Source organism: Procambarus clarkii, chromosome 43 (genome assembly GCF_040958095.1).
Source record: "Procambarus clarkii isolate CNS0578487 chromosome 43, FALCON_Pclarkii_2.0, whole genome shotgun sequence".
Classification (NCBI taxonomy): Eukaryota; Metazoa; Arthropoda; class Malacostraca; order Decapoda; family Cambaridae; genus Procambarus; species Procambarus clarkii.
In genome coordinates this window covers 20,568,301-20,593,484 of record NC_091192.1, presented here as the reverse complement: position 1 = coordinate 20,593,484, position 25,184 = coordinate 20,568,301, and the positions used below count along the sequence as shown (strand labels likewise).

At 44.8% G+C, this 25,184-nt stretch overlaps 1 protein-coding gene across 1 annotated transcript in view; it reads left to right on the top strand.

Moving 5' to 3' along the window:
• Positions 1–574: 574 nt before the first annotated feature.
• LOC138373675 (uncharacterized) overlaps positions 575–25,184 on the top strand; it is a 64,547-nt gene continuing 39,937 nt past the window's right edge. The window contains exons 1-3 of the mRNA XM_069340026.1: positions 575–997; positions 2,824–2,863; positions 22,522–22,663. Of these exons, the coding sequence (XP_069196127.1) occupies positions 972–997; positions 2,824–2,863; positions 22,522–22,663 (208 nt within the window). The 5' untranslated portion in view covers positions 575–971. The remainder of the gene's footprint in view (positions 998–2,823; positions 2,864–22,521; positions 22,664–25,184) is intronic.

The following is a 25,184-nucleotide window of genomic DNA, read 5'->3' as shown; positions in this document are numbered from 1 at the left end:
CAGACCCTCCTCTGAATTTTTGTATAAAATAAATTATTATTTGCAGAAATACGGGCTCAGTATTCGAGCCTAAACAGGTGTTCTTTTAAAAGTCATTATCACAGCGTTATCTGATAGGAACCTCCTGCTCCTATCTCTCTATTTTGCCCAAACGCTGTTTCCACAACTTATATATTTATATTACATATAGGTATTTTAATTTCGATTTCATATATATATAACAAAAAATGGAAGAGATTGATTCAATAGTGGAGGTTGACGATGGACTGAGAAGAACTGAAGAGGCTGGCCACCTTGTAAACAAAGCCCCCCTTGTTGAACAGCGTTGCCGCTCACCTACTGACTAATTTATATTATTAAATTTACGTGCGAAACTCAATGCTGTTGTAAATATTTTTTTTACAAGTAGCGGGTAGATCACGAGGGTTGTACACTTTTTATTAGCTTGATGGTTTACGGCTTTGTGTAGCATCTTGGGATATGAATTGGTTATGGTTTGTGAGGGAAAAATGGTTTGCTCTGTTGGTTGGCAAGGTGGGTGCTGAGCCGGGAGGGGTGCGATAGGCACTGTAAGGCACCAGTTAACTTTAAATGGTGAATGGTGGAACACTGCCTCCATCCTTTCGCGAAGGAAGTGCATAATATAGGATCCAATAGTGTACATAGACAGAAAGAGGGTTGATAAAACTAGACGAGGTACCCCTACAGAGTTACCGTGAACTCCCGTTTTCTGTGTTCTATCTGAAAGTCTAGCAATGAAAATAAACAAAATACCCAGATTATACTAGTGTGGATTTTCCAGAATATGTATCTAACTATTCATATTTATATACGTATTTATACACGTATATGTATTTTAGCATTATTATTATACGCTCAGCTATGCTAGCATTAGTGTTGAATGGGGAGTTTATGTGATATAATATATTGAATATAGTGTGAAAAATAGTTGCCTGGTAGGTATTTTCGCCATGAAACGCAAGAACTTTATAATATTGTAAGTATACTTGTAAATTTATTTATATTATTAGTTAAATATTACTTCTATAACCGTTGAGTATTTTGTTATTATTAATAACATTTTATATTACTGGTAATACGCGTTATGCGTTAATTTTCTTCCCATCAGTCATTAACACATGTTGTACATAGGCTACATATATGTTGCACATAGGCAGCCCCATAGGATAAGTTGTGTCAGTCATACATATTGCATATGTATACTGGATTATATAAATTCAGCATACTTAACAGAATACACATTTTGGTCTTACATATAAGTGGATATAGAGCTGGCTATAAAATTTAAGAATACGTATAGTGGGTTAAACTTTTATTTTTTCGGGGATATGTATACCAAGTATGTATATTATCATATTCTTATAAGGATATACATATTAGGTTTAACATGAGAATACGCACGTTCTACTGTATATGTGGATTCTGTCACCTGCAACCCTCATACATCTGTCACTTACGTTCATACATTTGCCGCCTAGGACCATACATATGTCGTAACAATACACCTGTCACCTTCAAAATCACACACACACACACCTGTCACACAGGACAGACACCTGCAACCACACACCTGTAATATTCACAACTACACACCCGTCACCCTCCTTACACGCCTGTCACCTACACACCTGTCACCTGTGCTGGAGCAGGTGGGAAAGGTGTGGGTGCTGGGGGCGAGCCAGCCAATCCTATCCTCACAATCCTATTGTCATTTAATGAAATCTTGGCCCAATTCTGAATTCAATCCTATTTGGTTGAGAAAAATGGGGATGGAAAGCCTTATTGGATCGTGGGTCCCATCTGTACGTCAAGGATTTCCATCCCCTCTACCCCTTTCCTTCTTCATTTTCTCCTCTCTCTCTTTCTCTGCTTCGCCTCTAATTTCTGTTTCGATCTTCTCTACTTCTTTCCTGTCTCCTTCTTCTTCCTATTTTGTCTTTCCCTTTGTCTTTCTGATCTTTTCCTTACTCCTTGTCGTTTATTCTTCCCCCCTATATCTTCTCTTCTCTCTTCCACTTCCCCATTCTTATGTCCTCCCCTTCTTTTTTCCTTTTCCTATCTCTTGCATCGTCTTCACGCTTCTTCCTTCGTATGTATCTCCTTTCTATTTCCACCATCACAATTTTCTACAACTCTTCCATTCCCTTCCTTCGTATGAGTGAAGACTTTAGAAAGTTTAAAGACTTTAGAAAGATGAGAAAATGCTGAGGTCATTAAATGGGATCGAACTATCACCCCTGGACTCCCGTGGGATAATTATGCATTGTACCTGTGCATACCTTACCCTCCAGTGATTGCAAGGATCAACGTCCCCGCGGCCCGGTCTCTTACCAGACCTTCTGGTTGGTGGTCTGGTCAACCAGACAGTTGGACGCGGCTGCTCACACAGCCTGGTTGATCAGGTATCCATTTATGTGTAGCGGGAGCTTGTAGAACAGTCATATGGACCTTTGATGGAGTTCTCTCTCAGCGTACCTATTGCACATCTGTTTTTCAACGGAGGTGGGTGGGGGGGGGGATGATTTCTGCACATCCTGCCATGCCTTCTGGTCTTATGTGGTGTTATTTCCGTGTGCAGGTTTGGGACCGGTTCCTCTAATATTTTATTTGTGTAAATTATTATGTATCTCCCCCGCCTGTGCTCTAGAGAATACAGAGTAAAGCGTTTCAATCGGTCCCAATATCACTAAATGACACAACTCTGACACATCTTTAAATAAAGGAAAAAACACAATAGTTTTTGTTATTATTATTGTGTATTATTATTATTATTATTATTAATTTGACTGTTTTTTCCTCCAGGATAGTTGTGGCTGTCATGGTTACGGGAAGCCCGGCCAAGGTAGGTCAAGGCGCTCGTGAACTTTGGTTAAAGTTGGGGATATTTTTGGGTTAACGGAAGTTTATCTTACTTTTTTCTTTTAAGTTTTCGTTTTGTATTATGTAGTTTACCTAGAGTTTGTTTGGAGTTTGGCTATGTTATTTACCGGAGAACTCTCTCTCTCTCTCTCTCTCTCTCTCTGTGTCTCTCTCTCTCTCTCTCTCTCTCTCTCTCTCTCTCTCTCTCTCTCTCTCTCTCTCTCTCTCTCTCTCTCTCTCTCTCTCTCTCTCTCTCTCTCTCTCTGTCTCTCTCTCTCTCTCTCTCTCGCTTTAATAAAAGAGAGGATAGACATTGAGGATACACGCTTAATACAACAAATACAATAGTCAGGCTCCCTACCAACTTTCAAGAGATTTAAGGAATTGTGTGGATGAAGGTCTTATGTCCTGGCTGTAGATACAGTCGGTAATACCAGGAGTTTTGTGAGAGTCGACGGCTTTACGAGTAGGGAGTTCAACACTTTCTTGCCCCGGATGCATGCATTTGAACTCGTTGCAGGGGTAGGGGGGTAGGGAATAGTTAGGGGGGGGAGGGGTGTAGGCAAGAGGTAAAGAAGGGGGGAGGAAATAGGTAGGGGGATAGGGAAGGGGTTGAGGGTGGGGGAAAGGGATGAGGGGAAGCGAGTGTGTGGAAGGAATAAGGGGAAGGAGGGAGGGTAAAAGGGGAGAGGCTAGTGAGGGAAGTGAGACGGATAGAGATAAGGTAAATAAAGGGTGAATGGAAGGGAGATAACTACCCCTCCTGGAGACATGTCCAGGCAGGACATGTCATGTCTCACATTTGACATGTGAGACATGACGAGTGTACTCACTAGAAAGGAGACGAGAGAGATATCAAATAATATACACCTGGAAGATACTGGAGGGCCAAGTACCAAATCTACACAGTAAAATAACAACGTACTGGAGTGAACGATATGGAAGAAAATGCAGAATAGAACCAGTGAAGAGCAGGGGTGCCATAGGCTCAATCAGAGAACACTGTATAAACATCAGAGGTCCGCGGTTGTTCAACGTCCTCCCAGCAAGCATAAGAAATATTGCCGGAACAACCGTGGACATCTTCAAGAGGAAACAGATTCTTTCCTCCAAGGAGTGCCGGACCAACTGGACTGTGGTGGGTATGTTGACCTGCGGGCCGCTCCAAGCAACAGCCTGGTGGACCATACTCTCACAAGTCGAGCCTGGCCTCGAACCGGGCTTGGGGAGTAGAAGAACTCCCAGAACCCCATCAAGCAGGTATAAAGCAGGCAAAGAGTCTAGCAATGGAAAGTACCGGACATGTCTAAAACGGAGCGCCACGTGCCTAGTGATGGAAGGTACCAGAGAGTCAGCCTGCCTTTTAACTTGATGGGGTACTCCAGCGCCGTGGAGAGAGACCATTTGGGCTAATGCGCCATACGCAGCAGTGATGCGTATATACTCTGTTCAGGGCCTCCGATATGTTGATATCCAAGGATAAAGCTTGAATATTCACTTCTTTACTCACATTATACACTTAGTACATCAAGTTTTATACATTCCCCCCTCCCCACCATCTTTCGCTCCCTCCCTCCCTTCCCCCAACTGACTTAACTTTATATTAGTCGCCCCATTTTCCCCTACGAACAAACTTTAAACGGATACCCAAACATGAAAGACTGTGGACGTTCATCAACCAGAGACATAAATGTACATCATGTACTTTGAACGTATACCAACCTGAGACATATTATGAACTTACATCACCCACAGACATACTTTGGACGACCAGCCACAGGTATACTTTGAACCTGCACCAACCACAAACAAACATTGGATTGATAGCCTAATTAACAGTCATTGAGCGTAAATCAATTTCTCTGACACAAGTCACATTGTACGCAAAATGGTTGGCCAATGGTTTTTAAAACCTACCTAACCTTTCCCAACCCAACCCAACCTAATTTAGCCTAACCTAACCTAATCCAATCTAGCCTAATACAGCCTAACCTCAGTTAGCTAATATATCCTAACCTAACAATATATATATATATATATATATATATATATATATATATATATATATATATATATATATATATATATATATATATATATATATATATATATATATATATATATATAGCATAAAAGCGAGATGAGGAGGAGACAACTTGAGGGTTGTCTAATGTAAAATTATACATCGAAGTTATAATAATTTGCACACACCTCAGTGTTTTTCATGCGTGGGGGGAGGGGGCGAGTATAACTTGAAGGTATACTACCTTCAGAAGTTTACCTTCAAATAAAACAATGGCCCATTGAGGTTTGGTATGATGTATAATGTCAATACCCTTAGCTGCATCAATTGGTCAGTTATACTACCTCCTTTATTATACCTAACCTAACTGTACACAGGACTCTAATATATATTATTATTTTATACAACAGAAAAACTTGTTTTTAATGTGCAGAACATTACAATTTATGAATGCGTCTTTGGGGGTCGGCCGCCGCTTTAACGAGCCTAGCCTGAAGACGGGATCAGCTGTGTAAAGAGTTCCTTCACAAACAGGGAAGGTTGGCAGCTGAATTGAAGGGCAATTGTTTATGTAGTCCGTCGTCATAAACAATGACCATATTCTCATTAGTAACATTGTGTTCTTATATTCTTGCAAAGCCACTAATACACATATCGTATTAGTGGCTATTATTATATACAGCGTATGTATATAATATACATATAATTCCTTACCTTGCGATGATTTCGGGGCTTAGCGTCCCCGCGGCCCGGTCGTCGACCAGGCCTTCTAGTTGCTGGACTGGTCAACCAGGCTGTTGGACGCGGCTGCTCGCAGCCTGACGTACGAATTGGTTTACATCGTGGCGCCTGATTGAGTAGGTATCCTTTGGTGGTGTTCATCAAGTTCTCTCTTGAACTCTGTGAGGGGTCGGCCAGTTATGCCTCTTATGTGTAGTGGAAGCGTGTTGAACAGTCTTGGAGTATTCTGCACATCCTGCCATGCCTTCTGGTCTCATGTGGTGTTATTTCTGTGTGCGGGTTTGGGACCAGCCCCTCTACTATTTTCCACGTGTAAATTATTAAGTACCTCTCCCGCCTGCGCTCAAGGGAATACAGATTTAGGCTCTTTAGTCGGTCCCAGTAGTTAAGATGTTTTACTGAGTGGATTCTAGCAGTAAAGGATCTCTGCACGCTCTCCAGGTCAGCAATTTCTCTAACTTTGAAAGGGGCTGTCATTGTGCAGCAGTACTGCACTCTAGAGAGCACTAGCATCTTGAAAAGTATCATCATTGGTATAGCATCTCTAGTGTGAAAGGTTCTTGTTATCCAACCTGTCATTTTTCTTGCAGTTGTGACGGCTACTTTATTGTATTCTTTAAAGGTAAGGTCTTCCGACATGAGTACACCCAGATCCTTTACATTGCCTTTACGTTCTATGTTATGATTTGCCTGAGTTTTGTACGTGGTTTCCGTTTTTATATTTTCATTTGTTTTCCGTAGCGCATGAGCTGGAACTTATCTTCACTAAATACCATATATTTCTATATTGAAAGACATGATTTACATCTGATTGGAGGTTTGCCGTGTCCTCTGCGTTATCTACTCTCATAAAAATCTTAGTGTCATCTGCAAAACGTGATACAGTGCTATAGATTGTGTCCTTGTCTATGTCCGATATGAGGATGAGAAAAAGTACTGGAGCAAGCACAGTACCCTGGGGGACTGAGTTCTTCACGGTTGATGGGCTGGATTTTATTTTGTTGACTATTACACATTGGGTTCTGTTAGTCAGGAAGTTATAGATCCATCTGCCTACTTTTTCCGGTAATTCGTTTTGTGCGCATTATCTGTGCAATAACGCCATGGTCACATTTGTCGAAGGCTTTTGCGAAATCTGTGTAATTTACATCAACATTTTGTCTTCCATAGCATCTAATGCCATGTCATAGTGGTCCAGCAACTGCGACAGGCAAGAGCGCCCTGTTCTGAAACCATGTTGTCCGGGGTTATGGAGATGCTGGCTTTCCATGTATTTTGTGATCTTACTTCTTGGCACTCTCTCAAAGATTTTTATGATGTGCGATGTTAGTGCTATCGGTCTGTAATTTTTTGCCTCTGCCTTATTTCCTCCTTTATGAAGTGGTGCTATCTCTGCTGTTTTTAGTATGTCAAGGATAACGCCAGTATCTAGGCCTTGTCTCCACAGAATGTGGAGGGCCTGCGATAGTGGTTTTTTACAGTTCTTGATGAATATGGAGTTCCAAGAATCCGGGCCTGGTGCAGAGTGCATAGGCATACTGTTTATGGCTTCTTCAAAACTCAGTGGGGATAGGGTGACGTCTGATATATGATTTGATGTTGGTATCATATCCATGAAAAATTCATTTGGGTTATCAATCTTTAGTGCGTTTAATGGCTCGCTGAAAACAGAGTCGTACTGCTTCCTCAGTAACTCGCTCATTTCTTTGTTGTCATCGGTGAAAGTTCCATCTCCCTTTCGCAGGGGCCCGAAACTTCTCTCTATTTCGGATTTCTCTCTACTCTCTAATTTCACTGATGTCCTTTTGCTCTCTTTGTCTCTCCTGGGTTTTGTATGATTCTTGTAGCTTGAGTTCAATCGTTTCTATTTCTCTACCTAACCTTCTTCGCCGTTCTTGAGATAGGGTGCGACTCTCAAGTTGTTCCGCGATTCGTTTTCTTCGCCTAGAGAGGGAACGCCGTTCCCATTCCAATCTGCCTCTCTTCCTCTTTTTTCTTAGGGGCTCAGTAGAAAAGAATATATATATATATATTCATATATATATATATATATATATATATATATATATATATATATATATATATATATATATATATATATAAAACGCGTGACCGTTTCCTGTCTGAACTGCAACAGTAAGGCGCTAAAACATTAACCTTGTCGCTCAGTGGTCTTTATTAACCCCTGAGCAGTTTAGTGTCTAGTTCTTGCACACACTTTAGTGAGCACTTTCTCCATAAGCCAATAGGAATTGGCTTATGGAGATAACCAATTCCTATTGGCTTACGGTTCTCCCCTTTGAAGAGAACTAGTGGCTGGAAATGTGTATATGGTAATTAAGGTGGAGGCGTGATTAAATAAATGTGGACATGTATGGACCAATCCGGACAGAACAGGGGCGAGGATCCTGACAGAGACATAAATGTGGGTGAGATGCGAGAGAGAGAGAGAAATTCTGGGTGGATGGAGGATAGAAGGGATGAGACGTAACGAGTCAATTAGTGTCGCGACCTCAAATGACCCAATCACTCATGAACAAGGAGTTGGCTTCCACGGACGACCCTCAAGCCCTCCAGTGGTGTTTATGAATCCCAACTGAGGCTTCTCGCGCCTTTTGTTAACCTCTCTCTCTGTCTCTCTCTCTCTCTCTCTCTCTCTCTCTCTCTCTCTCTCTCTCTCTCTCTCTCTCTCTCTCTCTCTCTCTCTATATATATATATATATATATATATATATATTGTTACGGCCCTCTCGGGACGCAACGGGGTTCTTACTCTGATGTCGTTAGAGGAAGATATATATATCCGACCCCAAGCCAGTAGAGGCTATCAAGGGATGAGATCCGTGACGCAAGTAACTTAAAGGGAGTAGGGAAAGAAAGTTAAGAACTTAATATTATATAATATAACCTTCACCATTTAAATATATAAAAGTAAAACGTACACAAGGGGGAGGGGTATTAACACTTTACAAAGGGGGATCAACACTGTAGTCTTCTGCTGGAGACTATGGATCCTCGAAGCTAGGTGCTGAGTCCGCGGTGCTTCGTGGCCTCAAGACGTGTCCTCTGAGAACGCCGAGTCTACCCTGGCCACAGGTCAGCCACAACACAGGTCCACTGGGGGCACCGTCGTGGAGGCCGTCAACCACACGTCCAGCAGGTCTGCTGGCAGGTACTGAGCCACCAAGGCTAGTACGGCCACTCCACGAACGATAAAAGGGGTACGCCCTAGACAGGAGTCTCGTGTGATATCATGATATCACCAATCACCCTCCTGTCCTCAATACCCCAGTGGATTATCGTCTCCAACCGTCGGTCCCGGGTAAATCTTTTCACTGCCACTCCACTGGCAGGCTTAACACACCACAGTGTTCTTCCGGGGGGGACGACGTCACAACAGCTGCAGCAAACTTCACTGTATGGAGACTGGCTGCCTCGGGTAGACTGACTCCACCTTCAACACAGTGGTCCCAGGTCGGCTCTGTAAGCAGACACGTCATCAATAACAGGGACACTAATACACCACACTCACAGGCTCAGATACAAACGCCCGACATATCCACTCCATAGATGGCGCTGTCGTCGGAGCACCACCTCACCAGAGGTCAGGAGCGGCGGTGTTGAGCGCTGAACCAGACTGGAAACTGGTCCTCGAGGCCAGTACACGCTGTCCTCACTAGGTGTCGTCGTTCGTTTGGCGGGGGTTTCGGGAGCTGACCCACAGATGGCGTGTTTGTCACTGCTCCAGGCTCGGACGCTGGATCCGGGTTCGTAACACCTCCCCACCAAAAAGAATTTGGTTTGGGGTTCTATAAAAAACACAAACCAAATTAGCAGGGCGACACAACTCCAAATGGACTTACTTATACTATGAACTGGAGTGATGAGGCTGTCTTGTCCACAGAACTTTTCTACTAGCCATATCCGGCACAACGGGAACTTGCAGATAGAAGGCAATGTCCTGCCTGGCGTAATCTTCCACATCTTCACCGTCTCCACCGAGATGTCAAGCAGGGGCGTCGTCTCACATCTCTCCAGGAAGGATCGGTGTAGACACGATCTGGGGCGACTCGACACTTCCCTGCGTCGTGGCACCGATGATGGCTGATCCCAGACGGTATTTCTAGTACCGGTCCGGTGGTCCTTCAGGGAGTCGGGCACCTGGAATACAGGGGTCTGATAATTCAGAGTGACAGCGACAATGGGCAAGTCAGTACTTACTATACACTCCTCTACTAGGCCCACACCTAGTTCCAACAGGGCTGCTTGCTCACCGAAGGTGTCATTCGCTTTGCCCCCGTCAGGTCGACCAACGTTCCGTATAACGCTGTGTTGAGGCTCAGCAGTCACGCGGGGGGTGTCAACCTGTCGGAAACAGTCACTCATATTATCACATATCGTACCTCCTGTATCATCTATTACCTCCCAGGTCCCTTCTTCAACTGCAACACTTGCAGTACAACTCTCCAATCCCTGGGACCTCTTCGCGATGTTCATGGGAGCCATCATTCGTCGGGTCGTCCACCGGTCCTCACTGAGAGCACAAACGAGAACACAGAGAGCACATAGGAGAACAAAACAAAATACTGCTAAGAAACTGGGGTCAATTGAGGGATATGCTTCCCGAGCCAGTCATGTCCATAGCCGGCAACATCCACTAGCCTGGCTTGGACCGAAGAGGGCACTAGACCTGTTGAACACACCGCACATACCTCTGACGTCTGGGGAATCTCTGGCTGGTTCACTACATGCTGTAACTTGCCATACCGCAAGCACACATCCGCCTTCACTCCAGACTCGTTGGTATCCGTGGGTGCCTGCACACGAGGCCTCTCTTCTAGCTCAGGTACCTCTGCCTTCTTAACCTCATGTTCCTTGTCGAGAGAAGAATCAGGAGACACTGCTAGAATATCATCGATCTGCGGGTGAGAGGACAAATTAGACATGTTCAAATCCGGGTCTGTCTTTACCTGGACATTACCATTGCCTGTTACCTCAGACCGTGCTGTTCCGGTAGACTCGTCCGCAACCTTGGGACGATTGGTGCTCCAATCGGTCACCAAGTCGTTGGCTAGTACCACGTCAATCCCAGCCACAGGGAGGGTATCGACTACTGCCAACTCACATGTGCCGCTGAAATAAGGCGAATCAAGATGTACTGGCACTAAGGGGGCGATGTACTGCGTCCTAGGAAACCCAACCAGGATCACCTCTGGTCTCCCATCCACACTTACTCCCTCGGGTAACGAGCTCTTCACGATCAGGGACTGGGCTGCTCCACTATCTCTGAGCACTACAATTGATCTACCAGTATGATCACTCGTTACATACCCGGTTGAAGTGTGAGGGGCCAACAAACTTGGTCCTTCCTGCGTCGTCGTAGACTGGTTTCCTACTGGTGATGTAACACAGCTCACCAACATCACCTCCCTTCGTGCGCTGCCACCTCTTCTACCTCGGCACCTAGCAGCTATGTGCCCTTTCTGCCCACAAGTCCAGCACACCATATTCCTCCTTGGACTACGGTGTTTCGGACTACTGGGACTTGTTCTTCGGGGGCTACTTGGGGGCGTCTTCTTAGCGCTTCGTGGGACGGGAGTCTCTTCATCGTCCTGAGGTCTGTCAAACCGGCGCTGGTAATTCCTCGGGACGTACTTAGCAGACGGCCTATGAGTCAGGATGTACTCTTCAGCCATGGTGGCTGCTGCACTCAAGGTCTCTACCTGCTGTTCCTCTAAGTACGTCTTGAGGTCTCCAGACAAACAATCTTTGAAGTCCTCGAGCAGAATCAGCTGTTCGAGGTCTTCCCTGGTCTCCACCTTCCGAGAGGCACACCATTCTTGAAAAAGTCGCTCCTTGATGGTGGCGAATTCGGTGAAAGTGTGCTCTGAGGTCTTCTTCAGGTTTCTGAACTTTTGCCTATAAGCCTCAGGTACCAATTGGTACGCCATGAGCACAACTTTCTTCACCTTGTCATAATCGCTGGAGTCGTCAAGGGATAACGTAGAGTAGGCAATTTGGGCCTTCCCAGTCAAGACTGACTGTATCATGATGGCCCAATTCTCCCTTGGCCACTCCAAAGAGGCAGCGACTTTCTCGAAGGCTGCAAAGAATTTTGACACCTCCTTCTCATGGAATTTGGGGACCATTTTGATGTTGCGTACCGGATCGAAGCTACTGGTGTCCGTTGTTTGCCTCCGACCACCGCCTAATCGCAATACTTCTAGTTCATGTTGTCTCTCTCTTTCCTCCCTTTCTCGCTCTCGTTCTTCTCTCTCTCGTTCTCGTTCTTCTCTCTCTCGTCTCTCTTCTCTTTCTCGTTCTTCTCTCTCTCGTCTCTCTTCTCTTTCTCGTTCTTCTTTTTCTCTTTCTCGTTTATCTTCTCTTTCTCGTTCTTCTTTCCTTTCTTCCAATTCTAAACGCCTCATCGCCATTTCCTTATCTTTCATCTCCATCTCTTTATCTTTTAATTCTCGTTCTAATTCTAACTTCTTCCACTCTATTTCACGATTGATCTCTAGGGCACGCATCTTGACTGTTAGGAAGCTGATATTAAGCTCGCCTGCATCACTGTCAACGTCGCTGCCCTTATCTTCCTTTTCCGTGGAAGCTATGTCTGCACTTTCCTTTGTACTAGGAGTCTCGCCTTCCTGTTTCTCTTCTGCCTTCAGGTGCCGGTGTACCTTGGACAAGATCTCCACACGGGAGTCACTGGCACGGATCTTGATCTCCAGGTAGGCGCTCACTAGTACAAGCTCTGGTTTACTCAGATATTTTAATCTGGCAAGACAATCTTCTCTGTTCAGAAAAGCCTGAACCTCGTCCAGATCATCGATGGTAGCTTTGTCTGCCATTGTCACAGATGGAACACTTAGCACTTAACACTGCTTACACGTTAGCACTTTAGCACACACCGAGCACTGTTCTACGCCAATATTGCACTTTATCGCACCAAACACTGCACTTGCCAATATTGCACGTAATCACTTCGGGCACCGCACTACCCAATATTGCACCGAGTCCAAGCGAACACTTCGCTCTACAATATTGCACTGAGTCCGAGCGAACACTTCGCTCTATAATATTACACTAAATCACTGAGCACCGCACTAGTCAATATTGCACTTAATCGCTTAATCACAGCGAGCACCGCACTGCACAATATCGCACTTAGTCACTCTGAGCACCGCACAGGACGTATAACGTCACAATCGTCACACACAGGGGGAATTATATACAGGGATTACGCCACTTCATCACCCCTGTCAAACATACTTAACAAGGGGACGGATCCCGCTGGGGATGCCAATTATGTTACGGCCCTCTCGGGACGCAACGGGGTTCTTACTCTGATGTCGTTAGAGGAAGATATATATATCCGACCCCAAGCCAGTAGAGGCTATCAAGGGATGAGATCCGTGACGCAAGTAACTTAAAGGGAGTAGGGAAAGAAAGTTAAGAACTTAATATTATATAATATAACCTTCACCATTTAAATATATAAAAGTAAAACGTACACAAGGGGGAGGGGTATTAACACTTTACAAAGGGGGATCAACACTGTAGTCTTCTGCTGGAGACTATGGATCCTCGAAGCTAGGTGCTGAGTCCGCGGTGCTTTCTTCGTGGCCTCAAGACGTGTCCTCTGAGAACGCCAAGTCTACCCTGGCCACAGGTCAGCCACAACACAGGTCCACTGGGGGCACCGTCGTGGAGGCCGTCAACCACACGTCCAGCAGGTCTGCTGGCAGGTACTGAGCCACCAAGGCTAGTACGGCCACTCCACGAACGATAAAAGGGGTACGCCCTAGACAGGAGTCTCGTGTGATATCATGATATCACCAATCACCCTCCTGTCCTCAATACCCCAGTGGATTATCGTCTCCAACCGTCGGTCCCGGGTAAATCTTTTCACTGCCACTCCACTGGCAGGCTTAACACACCACAGTGTTCTTCCGGGGGGGACGACGTCACAACAGCTGCAGCAAACTTCACTGTATGGAGACTGGCTGCCTCGGGTAGACTGACTCCACCTTCAACACAGTGGTCCCAGGTCGGCTCTGTAAGCAGACACGTCATCAATAACAGGGACACTAATACACCACACTCACAGGCTCAGATACAAACGCCCGACATATCCACTCCATAGATGGCGCTGTCGTCGGAGCACCACCTCACCAGAGGTCAGGAGCGGCGGTGTTGAGCGCTGAACCAGACTGGAAACTGGTCCTCGAGGCCAGTACACGCTGTCCTCACTAGGTGTCGTCGTTCGTTTGGCGGGGGTTTCGGGAGCTGACCCACAGATGGCGTGTTTGTCACTGCTCCAGGCTCGGACGCTGGATCCGGGTTCGTAACATATATATATATATATATATATATATATATATATAATGTGTGTAAATTAATTTTACGTTAACTGAATTTTTTCCCGAACAATTTTCAACAATATGTTCTATATCGACTCGTGTATATATGTGTATGTGTGTGTGTTTGTGAAATATGCCTACTTTAACACACTAATAGATATGAACATACATAAGCTACCCATACCTTACAAACATAAATACCCTTGAACATTCCTTAAACCCCATGAAGTCCCTAGATTATCCCCTAAACACTTGTATTTCCATTGAATTTATCCTAAAACATAGATATGTTGCATAAATCCTCCCCCCTCAAAAACCTAGGATAGGTACAAAGTAAATCCATTACCCGTAGGTGGTGTGGAAGCGTTATTCGAGACCCAGCCGTGACGGGTCCTCACACGCGACGTTCATATATCACAACTTTGCTCTTCTCTGATTGATGGTGGTCCAGGCGGTGTGGTCAGGAGAGAGAGAGAGAGCAGGGGGGCAAGGGGCAGTGTGAGCAGCCTTTGTTTTCGTGATTGTGTGTGTGTGTGGACTCACCTAGTTGTGTTTGCTGGGGTTGAGGTCTGGTTCTTTGGTCCCGCCTCTCAATTGGCAATCAACTGGTGTACAGATTCCTGAGCCTACTGGGCTCTGTCATATCTATATTTGAAACTGTGTATGGAGTCAGCCTCCACAACAACACTACTTAATGCATTTCATTTGTTAACTTCTATGACACTGAAAAAAAATTTTCTAGCGTCTCTGTGGCTCATCTGGGTACTAAGTTTCCATCTGTGTCCCGTTGTTCGTGTCCCACTCGTGCTAAAGAGTTTGTCTTTGTCCACCCTGTCCATTCCCCTGAGAATTTTGTAGGTGGTTATCATGTCTCCCCTTACTCTTCTGTTTTCCAGGAATGTGAGGTTCAGCTCCCTTAGCCTTTCCTCGTAGCTCATTCCTCTCAGTTCCGGGACCAGTCTGGTGGCATACCGCTGGATCTTCTCTAACTTTGTCTTGTGTTTAACTAGGTATGGACTCCAGGCTGGAGCTGCATACTCCAGGATTGGTCTTACATAAGTGGTATACAGGGTCCTGGACGATTCATTACGCAAGTTTCTAAAGTCAGTTCTTATATTGACCAGTCTAGCATATGCCGCTGATGATATCCTTTTGATGTGGGCCTCTGGGGACAGGTTCGGTGTGATATCGACCCCCAGATCTTTCTCTCTATTTGACTCTTGAAGGATTTCACCTCCCAGATGGTACCATGTGTTCAGCCTTCTGCTCCCTTCGCCAAATTTCATTACTTTACACTTTCCTGAGTTGAACTTTAGCAGCCATTTTCTAGACCATTCCTCCAGTTTGTCCAGGTTATCCTGTAGTCTCTCAAATTTGTCAATAAAGATGTTAATAATAATAATAATTCTTCTCATAATTTTTGCATCATCAGCAAACATTGAGAGGAATGAGTCTATACCCTCCGGAAGGTCGTTGACATATATTAGAAACAGGATGGGTCCTAGTACTGAGCCCTGTGGAACCCCGCTGGTGACATCTCGCCACTCTGATGTCTCCCCCCTCACAGTTACCCGCTGTTTCCTATTGCTTAGATACTCCCTTATCCACTGGAGCACCTTACCTTTTACTCCTGCCTGTTGTGTGTGTGTGTGTGTGTGTGTGTGTGTGTGTGTGTGTGTGTGTGTGTGTGTGTGTGTGTGTGTGTGTGTGTGTGTGTGTGTGTGTGTGTAAAAAAACTCCTAATCCCAGTGTTTTGCGTTTCCAGCTGTTGCTTCCTCTTCACATTTTCATTAACTAACACTTCCGTGAGGTTGAACTCTATTAACCACTTGTCTATAACCTTCTTTTTTTTCTCTCTCTCTCTCTCTTGCCGCTCCATCAGAGCCTCGATCCTGTCGATCGTGACCTCTACACCAGGAGCCAGATTCACAAAGCAGTTATGAAAGCACTTACGAACCTGTACATCTTTTCTCAATCTTTGGCGGCTTCGTTTACAATTATTAAACAGTTAATGAGCTCCGAAGCACCAGGAGGCTGTTTATAACAATAACAGCAGTTCATTGGCAAGTTTTCGTGCTTGTAAACTGATTAATAAATGTAAGCAAAGCCGTCAAAGATTGAGGAAAGATGTACACGTTTGTAAGTGCTTGCGTAACTGCTTCGTGAATCTGGCCCCAGGTCTCTGATCATTAGTTTCCCGACGTTAGACACTCAGGAACGTATATATCCCCTTGTGGTGCTCCATTTTCGTCGATCAGGATAAAAAAAATTCTGATCCTCTACTTGGATCAGGAAGAGCAGAGGTCTAATGACTGTATACCTGTCTCTCTGTTTACCTGTCTGTCTGCTCGCCTACCTGTCTCTCTGTTTACCTGTCTGTCTGGCTTAACGTCCTCTCTGTCTGCCTCTGTTTTATTCTGCCTGCCTGCTTTGTCTGCCTCCCCCTGTCTTCATGTCCTTCCTGTCTGTCTGTCTCTTTACTTGCCTGTCTGCTCACCTATCTGTCTCCCTACCTCTATCCCCCTGTCTGCCTCCCTACCTCTGTCTGCCTGCCTCTGCCTCCCTCCCTGCCGGTCGTCTGACTAACTGCCTGCTGTCTGCCAGCTAGCCTGACTGTCTGCTTGACGACCCTGCTATTGCATCGTTAATGCCACCGGAAATGCATAGAAATGAGTAGTTAACGCAGCCATCGTCGGCGTCTGTCTGTCTGTCTGTCTGTCTCGTGTGCCGAGTTTATTATCGTGAATGAGATCAGGATCCTCCAAGGCTCTTGCCGTGTGTGTGTGTGTGTGTGTGTGTGTGTGTGTGTGTGTGTGTGTGTGTGTGTGTGTGTGTGTGTGCGTGTGTGTACTCACCTATTTGTACTCACCTATTTGTGCTTGCGGGGGTTGAGATTTGGCTCTTTGGTCCCGCCTCTCAACTGTCAATCAACTGGTGTACAGATTCCTGAGCCTACTGGGCTCTATCATATCTACATTTGAAACTGTGTATGGAGTCAGCCTCCACCACATCACTTCCTAATGCATTCCATCCGTTAACTACTCTGACACTGAAAAAGTTCCTTCTAACGTCTCTGTGGCTCATTTGGGTACTCAGTTTCCACCTGTGTCCCCTTGTTGGCGTGCCACCAGTGTTGAATAGTTTATCCTTGTCTACCTTGTCAATTCCCCTGAGGATTTTGTAGGTAGTAATCATGTTTCCCCTTACACTTCTGTCTTCCAGTGTCGTAAGGTGCATTTCCCGCATCTTTTCCTCGTAACTCATACCTCTTAGTTCTGGGACTAGCCTAGTGGTATACCTCTGAACTTTTTCCAGCTTCGTCTTGTGCTTGACAAGGTACGGGCTCCATGCTGGGGCCGCATACTCCAGGATTGGTCTTACATATGTGGTATACAAGTTTCTGAAGGATTCCTTACACAGGTTTCTGAAAGCAATTCTGATGTAAGCCAGCCTCGCATAGGCCGCTGATGCTATTCTTTTGATATGGGCTTCAGGAGACAGGTTTGGCGTGATGTCAACTCCTAGATCTTTCTCTCTGTCCGTTTCATGAAGGACTTCATCTCCCATTCGGTATCCCGTGTCTGGCCTCCTGTTTCCTCCACCTAATTTCATCACCTTACATTTACTTGGGTTGAACTTTAGTAGCCATTTGTTGGACCATTCCTTCAGTTTGTCCGTCTCACTATCAACTATCATTTTCCCTGAACTGTCAACCTCTCTGTCAACTTAGTAACCACAAGGCGGCTTGTACTCACACTTAATACCCCCAAAATTTTAATACTGTTGAGAAAAAAGTCAAAATTAAAGTGCTTTAGTGAAAAGAAAAGCACATAAATTTGACGCTCCTGGGACTAATGAGATGGGCTAGGGCCCAGATGGGCTACCTCACCCGTCACCTCACCCGTCACCACACCCGTCACCTCACCCGTCACTACAGTGTCTTCCCTTCTCTGTCCTTACTTGTTCAGGGCCAAATACCCGCCGCCAAGTGACCGGAAATTACTGATTAGCGCTGACAAGTGACGGTCAAACGCCCGTCAACTCTGCCCGTCCACACATCTCAAGGGGACACATTTCCAAATAATGAAATTATTGGTAATAATCGAGACCCCAGATAATCGACGCCCATGATAATCAACACCCATGATAATCGACGCCCATGATAATCGACGCCCATGATAATCGACGCCCATGATAATCGACGCCCATGATAATCGACACCCATGATAATCGACACCCATGATAATCTAGTCCCCTGCTAATCGAGACTTCCAATAATGGGGAGCCTTGCCTCTCGTAAGTCCTTAACGCTGGCTGTAAATCGTGAATGGCACCGTCCTGAAAATAATGGGTTGGTAATAATGGCCAGGACGAGCATTACCGCCCTGATTGGATGGGTTATGGAACCATGGGTGCCGTGTGCGTCTCCTCTTTGTATCGCCACGCTGAGGCGCTGAAAGAGGCAAGAGGAAGCTGGCGGCTCTAGGGTCTCTTGTTGTTTCAAGTAGCTTAGAACCCAGCTCCTTTAAAAAAAACTAGTAGCACTCATATATATATATATATATATATATATATATATATATATATATATATATATATATATATATATATATATATATATATATATATATATATTCGGATTCCTACCATTCCTATCTTTATTATCTTCATTTTCTTCATCTATTCATCTTCCTCTTGAAATTATTAATCATTATAAATTACCAAGTGACAAGTAAGTCAATTAATATACGAATAAAAAATTCCCGTTGTTGTATTTAATTAATATTACTTAAATATTTTAATTATCTTCCATTAAAAATGTAATTAGATATTTAATTACAATTTTTAAATGAAAAATTAAAGCTTTTCCTCTCAGGTGTTATATATTGGCTTCTCTAATTACTAGAGGGTGTAAGGTAGGTGGGCGGGGAGGGTGTAAGGCAGGTGGGTGGGTAGGGTGTAAGGTAGGTGGGCGGGGAGGGTGTAAGGCAGGTGGGCGGGGAGGGTGTAAGGTAGGTGGGCGGGGAGGGTGTAAGGTAGGTGGGTGGGGGAGGGTGTAAGGCAGGTGGGCGGGGAGGGTGTAAGGTAGGTGGGCGGGGAGGGTGTAAGGCAGGTGGGCGGGGAGGGTGTAAGGTAGGTGGGCGGGGAGGGTGTAAGGTAGGTGGGCGGGGAGGGTGTAAGGTAGGTGGGCGGGGAGGGTGTAAGGTAGGTGGGTGGGGGAGGGTGTAAGGTAGGTGGGTGGGGAGGAATGATAAGGTAACTGGTAAAGGTGGAGACTGTTTCTGGTGTCTATTACTCTCATAAAACACACACACACACACACACACACACACACACACACACACACACACACACACACACACACACACACACACACACACACACATACACACACACACACACACACACACACACACACACACACACACACACACATACACACACACACACACACACACACACACACACACACACACACACACACACACACACACAGTAAATGTGTGTGTAAAGTCGAAGGAATATAATAACCCATGGTTTAATTGACAGTGTCAGGAAGCAAAAATGGCCAGCAGGCGGGAGTGGAGGAAGTACAGAAGACAAAGAACAGAGGACAACAGAAGCAGATACAACAGAGCTAGGAACGATTACATTAACATAAGACGAACATCGGAAAGGGACTATGAGAACGATATTGCAATCAAAGCGAAAAATCAACCTAAGTTACTACACAGTCATATAAGAAGAAAAATGTCGGTGAACGACCAAGTGACAAGACTAAGGAAGACAGAGGGGGCATATACTGAAAGTGACAAGGAAATCTGCGAGGCACTGAATGCCAGTTTCCATGGAGTGTTCACTACCGAGCCTGAGCAGCTATATGAAAGACTATCAGATATAGAGGTGACAGCAGAGGAGGTAATGAAACAGTTGACAACACTGGATGCAACTAAAGCAGTTGGACCAGACAAAGTATCACCGTGGATACTAAAAGAAGCAGCACAGGCCCTCAGCGTGCCTCTGGCAATGATCTTTAATGAGTCACTTATGTCGGGAGAATTGCCCAGTTGCTGGAAGAAGGCAAATGTCGTACCGATCTTCAAGAAAGGCGATAGGGAGGAGGCACTTAACTATAGACCTGTATCACTGACAAGCATCCCCTGTAAAATACTGGAAAGAATAATTAGGCTACGACTGGTTGCACACCTGGAGAACATTAGGTTTGTGAACAAACATCAACATGGGTTCTGGAAAGGGAAATAGTGGCTAACAAACCTTCTGGAATTCTATGATAAAATAACGAGGATAAGACAGGACAGAGATGGTTGGGCAGACTGCATATTTCTGGACTGCCAAAAAGTCTTTGATACAGTACCGCACATGAGACTGCTGTTCAAGCTCGAGAGGCAGGCGGGGGTGGGGGGAAAGGTCCTAGCATGGATAAGGAACTACCTAACAGGAAGGAGCCAAAGAGTTACGGTAAGGGGCGAGAAGTCGGACTGGCGAACAGTAACAAGTGGAGTACCACAAGGATCGGTGCTGGGACCAATTCTATTTCTTGTATATGTTAACGACATGTTTACAGGCGTAGAGTCCTACATGTCGATGTTTGCGGATGATGCAAAGTTGATGAGAAGAGTTGTGACAGATGAGGATTGCAGGATCTTCCAAGAGGATCTGAACAGATTGCAGAGATGGTCAGAGAAATGGCTACTGGAATTCAACACGAGCAAATGTAAAGTTATGGAAATAGGACTAGGAGATAGGAGACCAAAGGGACAGTACACAATGAAGGGGAACAGCCTACATGTGACGACGCGAGAAAGAGACCTGGGGGTGGACGTAACACCTAATCTATCTCCTGAAGCCCATATAAATAGGATAATGACAGCAGCGTACTCTACACTGGCAAAAGTTAGAACATCATTTAGGAACCTAAGCAAGGAGGCATTTAGGGCGCTTTACACTGCCTACGTGAGGCCAGTCTTAGAGTATGCCGCCTCATCATGGAGTCCCCATCTGAAGAAGCATATAATGAAACTGGAAAAGGTTCAGAGGTTTGCAACGAGACTCGTCCCAGAGCTACGAGGGATGGGATATGAGGAGCGCCTGAGGGAACTGTGCCTTACGACACTAGAAAGAAGAAGGGAGAGGGGGGACATGATAGGAACGTATAAAATACTCAGGGGGGATTGACAGAGTGGACATAGACGAAATGTTCACACGGAATAGTAACAGAACGAGGGGACATGGATGGAAGCTTGAAACTCAGATGAGTCACAGAGATGTTAGGAAGTTTTCTTTTAGCGTGAGAGTAGTGGGGAAATGGAATGCACTTCAGGAACAGGTTGTGGAAGCAAATACTATTCATAATTTTAAAACCAGGTATGATAGGGAAATGGGACAGGAGTCATTGCTGTAAACAACCGATGCTCGAAAGGCGGGATCCAAGAGTCAATGCTCGATCCTGCAGACATAACTAGGTGAGTACACACCACACACACACACACACACACACACACACACACACACACACACACACACACACACACACACACACACACACACACACACACACACACACACACACCTCCAGGAAGCAGCCCTTAACAGCCGTCTAACTCCCAGGTACCTATTTACTGCTAGGAACAGGTGCAGCAGGGTGAAAGAAACTGATCATTTTTTTCTCGCCGGCGATGGGAATCGAATCCTGGTCCACAGGATTTCGTGTCCAATATGTGTGTGTGTGTGTAAGAAAACTGCAGGAAACTATAGGAAGACATGGACTCTGAAATTAAGGTTTACCAAGTGACTAATAGAATTTAACTTCAATAATTGCAAAGTAGTTAAACACGAGACTGGAAATAGACGACTGTAAGACCGTCATCACCATATAACTCATCACCATATAACTCATCACCATATAACTCATCACCATATAACGTCATCGCGCTAACCCAGTGTGACTTTATTACTTGAAAGGAACCTGAAGACAAGGAGCCTAGATACAAGGATGGAGTACAGGAACAGTGCCTAACCACTTTCAACATTGGGAAGGGAATCCTGGCGTTGAGAGAAGTGAGGATAATAATTAAATAATTATTCCATGCGGGAAGTGAGTAGGCAGCTAATTATCAAGCGAAAGTGTTAAACCACTGTGACTAGACTGCACCTAGAAGGAAAACATGATCACAACATACAAAATACTTAAAGGAGTAGTTAGGACAGAGAAGAAGAGACTGCTTGTCATAGGAGACGCACGAACAATGGGACTCAGGTGAAAATAACTGAACCACATGAATATTAATTAATTAACAGGGGTACTAAATAAGTAGACTTAAGTGGACTAAAAATGAGCCCGAAACAGCCTCACACTTGAATGTTGTTATGCGGAACCCAAGAGCTGAAGCTCAATCTCTACCCACATAAAATACCAAAAATATCTGACTGTACCCCCCAAAAAAATTACAAGATAAATAATCTGTTGACATATCTCATTTCCCTCTGCAGAGTGATACCAGACCCACGGGGAACCCTGGCGGCGGAGCAGTGGTGCCACATGAAGGCAGTAAGGTCGGCACTGAAGGTCGGAGGTCAGAGGTCACGCTGGCCTTACACGGAGTGCCTGTTCAGGTCTTCATAGAGGTCAAAGGTAAGTACCACGAGGGTTAAACTTATAATATTATAATATATATTTTTATATACAAGAGTACTAACATTCTTGTAAAACACACATAGCCTTTCAGGCAGGTCCTTAATCTTAATTTTCCCCGGAATACGACCTCGGCAAATCGTTAACAACCAGGTATACCCATTCACTGCTGGGTGAACAGAGGCGTACAGTTAAGGATTGGCGCCTAGTCAATCCTCCCCGGCCAAATCACTTGCGAAGCGTGGGACGAGTGTGTTACCACTGCGCCACGGGGACTACCAGGACTGCAAAAGACTGATATATTTTAGAGGTTTAACTAAAGGAAAATACAGACTCAGAACTCGAGAATTAGAGAGAGATGCTTATGGCTAACCTCACTAAACATTGCAGGGTGACTGGTCGGTGTTGTGGAACGTTCATAAGAGGGGGTCTGAGTCAACTCCTATGCACCCCTTTTGCATAAAAGGGAACATGATACCTAATTTCATTCACTAAATACCAGACTCCATCCTCATTAAGATTCAGCATACGTGTTGCTTTCTATTGAAAAACCACAATTAACGTGGAAATAACATTTAATTAATTTGCACCATCGGATCCTCGAACCCACCACGAAGAGGAAGACAGGAGCACTACCGACCTAGCTCCGAATACCCACAATAAGAGATGGTCTCAGAGAGGGACTCTAACAACTAGGAAAATTTTCTCTCTCTCTCTCTCTCTCTCTCTCTCTCTCTCTCTCTCTCTCTCTCTCTCTCTCTCTCTCTCTCTCTCTCTCTCTCTCTCTCTCTCTCTCTCTCTCTCTCTCTCTCTCTCTCTCTCTCTCTCTCTCTCTCTCTCTCTCTCTCTCTCTCTCTCTCTCTCTCTCATTCCCTCTCTTCTTACCCTTCGTATAGAACGCGATAGATAAGGTTTTTACCAAGCCAATAATTACGTGATAGTCTGGGAATAAACTTAATGTCAATCAGATTTAATTACAAAATTCCTATGGAATTCTGAGTGTGATATTATTAACGAGATAGATAACAGGCACTTGGAGGAGCATACCCTACTAACCACCAACTTATAGTTGGATAAAAAAATAATAAAAATAGCTGACACTAGCTGGGAGGAAGTTTCGGGTATATTAATCCAGAGATGTGGAGATAGAATCAGAGTGCCACGGGGGTGCAGCTGGCATCCAGGTGTTCGGATAGAGGCAGTGAATCTCCAGCTGTTAAAAGGTAATGTGTGATATCTCTGATGTTATCGTCCCTGTCTAAATTACTTAACCATATACCAGTGTAGGATAGGAGTAGCTTAGTGATTTTGGGTGAATATCATAATTTTGATTAAATGAAATCTTGTTAGTTTCCATCTTTGTGTTTCACTAGGGCGTCACTGTTTCACTAGGGAGTCACTGTTTCACTAGGGCGTCACTGTTTCACTAGGGAGTCACTGTTTCACTTAGGGAGTCTTCTCCCATATATATATATGTCTTCCTGGATGTTGAACCTCCTTGTGTGAACCTCCCAAAATTCGCCAGTCTTAAATTGTTTAGCATAACTGCCAGTAAGGGATTACATCAACCGAAGACATGTCTCTGTAGTATTTATAGTCAACATCATGTCTAAAAAGTGTATACAAAATGGGAGGTGGTTCACCCCATGAACCACAGGCGATCCCCTAATTAGTAATCATCAATACTCTTGTAGTAACTAATACAATGGTGTAGTGGCAGCCGCCGGTGTTTCTCCTGTGAATTGAGATTAAGCATCTCCTTGAACGTACCATTTGTACCATTACCAAGCAATGGTACCTTGTACCATTTTAATAAGTTACCTTGTACCATTGGTTCAGTGCGAGACTATGGCAGTACCAGGTGACCCTCAACTGTAAATATTATTTTGATTTTATAAGTAAATATACTTAAGCGTACCACTGTGTGTGTGTGTAAACCTCCAGTGGTACAGTGGTGTCAGGTAGGGGTTACAGTGGTGGCAGGTAGGGGGTTACAGTGGTGTCAGGTAGGGGGTTACAGTGGTGTCAGGTAGGGGTTACAGTGGTGGCAGGTGTTACAAAACAACTTGTATCCAACTGGGATTTTCAACCTTTCCTGCGGGTGCCATTCGAGTCTGAAGGCCAGGCTGGAGGCCAGGCTGGAGGCCACGCGCTAGTCATATAAACTGCAAACCATAATAAATGTGGATATTCTGAGTCAGGTCAGCAGACCTCCTGTCTTCCACGGGGGTGGTCATATATATATATATATATATATATATATATATATATATATATATATATATATATATATATATATATATATATATATATATATATATATATATATTTGGGAGAGTTTGACTCCCGGAGGTCCACAACACACCTGCCTTGTTTACGGTCACCTGTAATTAAATTGGTTGTTGACGCCGCCTCCTAAATTACCATTCTCGCTAACGGGTCTTTGTAATTACGCCCCTTGTTTGCCGACACCTTTAATAACCTTGTTCGTCGTACGGTCCTTGTAATTAACCCTGGTTGT